The sequence below is a fragment of the Pterocles gutturalis genome, unplaced genomic scaffold, assembly GCF_000699245.1.
Source record: "Pterocles gutturalis isolate BGI_N339 unplaced genomic scaffold, ASM69924v1 scaffold47950, whole genome shotgun sequence".
In the NCBI taxonomy this organism is placed as follows: domain Eukaryota; kingdom Metazoa; phylum Chordata; class Aves; order Pterocliformes; family Pteroclidae; genus Pterocles; species Pterocles gutturalis.
Genome location: NW_010145149.1, coordinates 16,637 through 19,549, shown reverse-complemented (window position 1 = coordinate 19,549; position 2,913 = coordinate 16,637). Strand labels below are relative to the sequence as shown.

At 49.7% G+C, this 2,913-nt stretch overlaps 1 protein-coding gene across 1 annotated transcript in view; it reads left to right on the top strand.

Moving 5' to 3' along the window:
* Window positions 1-1,058: 1,058 nt before the first annotated feature.
* The window catches only part of FKBP6 (FK506 binding protein 6, 36kDa), a gene marked incomplete at both ends in the record, with an annotated part of 7,009 nt that continues 5,154 nt past the window's right edge, over window positions 1,059-2,913 (top strand). The window contains 2 exons of the mRNA XM_010085296.1: window positions 1,059-1,148; window positions 1,644-1,846. Coding sequence (XP_010083598.1) covers window positions 1,059-1,148; window positions 1,644-1,846 — 293 coding nt within the window. The remainder of the gene's footprint in view (window positions 1,149-1,643; window positions 1,847-2,913) is intronic.

The window sequence follows — 2,913 nt, the reverse complement described above, 5'->3', positions numbered from 1 at the left end:
GCACTGGGTGGGCTTTAAGGTCCCTCCCAGACCATTCCGTGATTCTAAAGGGCAGTTGTTAGACTTAATCTGTGATTAGTAAGACTAAGAAAACCTCAAATCCTTGGGAGCTTAGACTGGAGTCAGGGTCTCGTCCTCCTCTGTCATGTACGTCTCAGTGCAAGGAACCAGCTTTGGTCTGTGTGGCTGGGCCTGACGTGTGCGCTAAGGGGAATGGAGAGGACAGAACCTGTTGTAAACAATCCCCTGAGCCTCTAATGTTGAGGTGCTCATGGCTGGGAAATCTGAGTGCTTTGGACTTCAGTGTGAGATCAGAACAAAACTTACAAGTGCTTACACACATACGGTAGTATGTCTTTCCGTTTCAGAGACTGCTCTCCCTTATCAGTATTTTAGCACCTGGGATACTCTGTTTAACTTCTTGTGCCTGACAGATTAAATGAAAGGGCATCCTGACCTTGAGAAAAGCAGGATTTCCAGGTCCCACCTGTGCTCACAGAACAGAGAAGAAGTTTGAAGCTGAAAATGGTTCTTGAAGTGCAAGGGCCTGGTGCCATGTCAAGGGAAGCCCTTGGAGTGGGTTTTCTAAGTGGAGTTGCCTGTACAGCTCCCCAGGGAGTGCCTGAGCTTGGAGGGGTACGTTTCCCCTTTTGTTTCTCTTCCTAGGGCTTCAGCTTTGGTTGGGAAAGGCTTTATTACGCATTTCTGCAGATAATTGAGGCCTTTTCATTTCTGCAGCTGAAGTTTCCATTCCAGTTCTTAGAAACACAAAATGACATCTCTTGATTAGAGAGGCATCGAGGCTGTGAAGTGGCTGTTTTATGTGGTATTGATGTTAAACCAGAATCAGCACCACTTGGCTGCTTTGATGTGACCGGGTTTTAGGTATAAAGACACGGTAGTTTGTGCTCCCTCTGCTGTTCTACAGCAGAAGGAGGGAAGAAAAGCAGGATAAAAGGGTGATGCTGCAAAACCAACTCCCAGTGTGCTTCTGATGGTACTGTTACTGAATATGGAATCAAACTCTTGCTTTTCTCTTCTCTCTTTGGGCTGCTCAGTGAGGTATTCTGGGTACCTGGAAGGCAGTGACGAGCCCTTCTGCACAAGCTGCAACAGGAAATATCCTAGGCTGATGAAACTTGGAAGAGGTAGGTTTGAGCCCCAAAAATGTGTCCTGGGCCTTGGGGTTATAAAGACCAGCCCTTTAAGACATGTCAGTTTAAACACTGTTTAGTATCTTTAGGTTATTTGAACCTTTAAAACTTGTTAATGGAGCCCAGAAGCCTCCTGCTTCACACAGGTGATGGTCAGTTGGGAACTGATCCCCCTCTGCCCCTCTTGGCTGTGGGAGGGAGCAGCAGTGCCCACGCTGTTGGTGGCAGTGGGGACGCTTGCCACCTGCCTTGAAGCAGCTGCTTGTCTCGGTGTTTTTAAATCACCTGAGAGAAGGTGTTCCTGGTTGCTGTGTGCGTGATCCCACAGCAGAGCACCTGGATAAGCCAGAACAGGGGGCAGTTGACCATTGTAGTTGCCGAGATGTGAGCTACTGAGGATTTTTTCTAACAGGCTTTAGGATAAATTGTTGTTTGGAGTCTGAGGGGGTTTCCCGGTTTCTCATGACCTTCCATTTTTTGTTGAGACAGACATTACGCTTTGGGGCCTGGAGATTGGCCTGCTGACGATGAAGGTGGGAGAGGCGGCGAGATTCTTCTTCCTGCCAGGTTATGCCTATGGGAAGATGGGCTGTCCTCCTCTCATTCCTCCGAATGCCATGGCCACGTTCGAAGTGGAGGTGGTGGACTTCCTAGACTCGGCTGAATGTGATGCGTTCTTTGAGTTGTCTGCTGTGAGTTGCCTTAATAAGGTTTGAGAACTAAATCTGGAGGCTAAACTTTTGTTCTCTCTCCTTCCAACCACTGTTGCTCATGTATTACGGACATTTAGCGTAATTGCCGGTGCAGCATCCAGGCCCTAGGCTGTGAGCTATGCTCTGATGCAAACACAGGCCCTTTGACGCTGCCCCTGCGTGCCTGGCTGTGTCTATGCTCCTGTGCAGAGGGAGAAGCTGAGTGCTGCCTTTCTTTGCTCCCATGGCCTGGAGTCAGTGGAACGACTTCCATTTATTTTTAGCTTTACAAGAAACCTCATGGTTTCACTAGAGGGCACCAGCTTCCAGGAATTTCTCTGAATGAACAGCAATGAGCTGTCTGTAAAAAATCCTCTTGAGTCTGCAGTGTTCAAGTGCTGCCCCCCCTCCAGCCCCCACCCTTTGTCTTTGCTTCTTGGCTGCTCTCCCAAGTGCTCCTTCACTGGTCGCTTTCCTCCCTGGTGAGTTACGGTGTTATTGTTAATTCCCCCTTTTCATGTAAAGGGCGTTGGGCTGTGGTTGTGGGTCAGTGAGTGGGGCCCAGGCAGCAGCGCTGGTGGGGGAGGCCCTGCTTGGTTCCCTCCTGCTTGGACACCGGCCACTTTGTCCCCACATAGCCCTGTGAGCAAACCACACTTGTTGCAAGAGAGCTTACACCCCTTCTTGCCAGTTTTCCACCCTTTCTGGGTAACTGACCTCTCTGTGAGCTCGTTCAAGCTTGGAAACCCAGGAGAAAACCTGTCCCTTGCTTTTTATCTTTTTTGACTATTGTTGGGGTTTTCTTGTTTTGGTGGGTTGATGTCTGGGGTGTCAGGCAGGTCCCAGAGCTGGCCTGAGGCAGCCACCGTGGGGGATGCTGAGCCATCAGAGCAATGGAGCCTTTCAGTTGGCTTCACCTCTTATGCCAGCGATAGCATTGGTGTGAACTGTCCTCTCTGCGCTAAGCAGGTGAGAGAGTTGGGCAGGATTTAAGAACACATTCCTACATTTTTCCCTGCTCTGGAATGCCTTTGGTCCTGGTGAGCTCCCTGACCGGGATGGTAGCT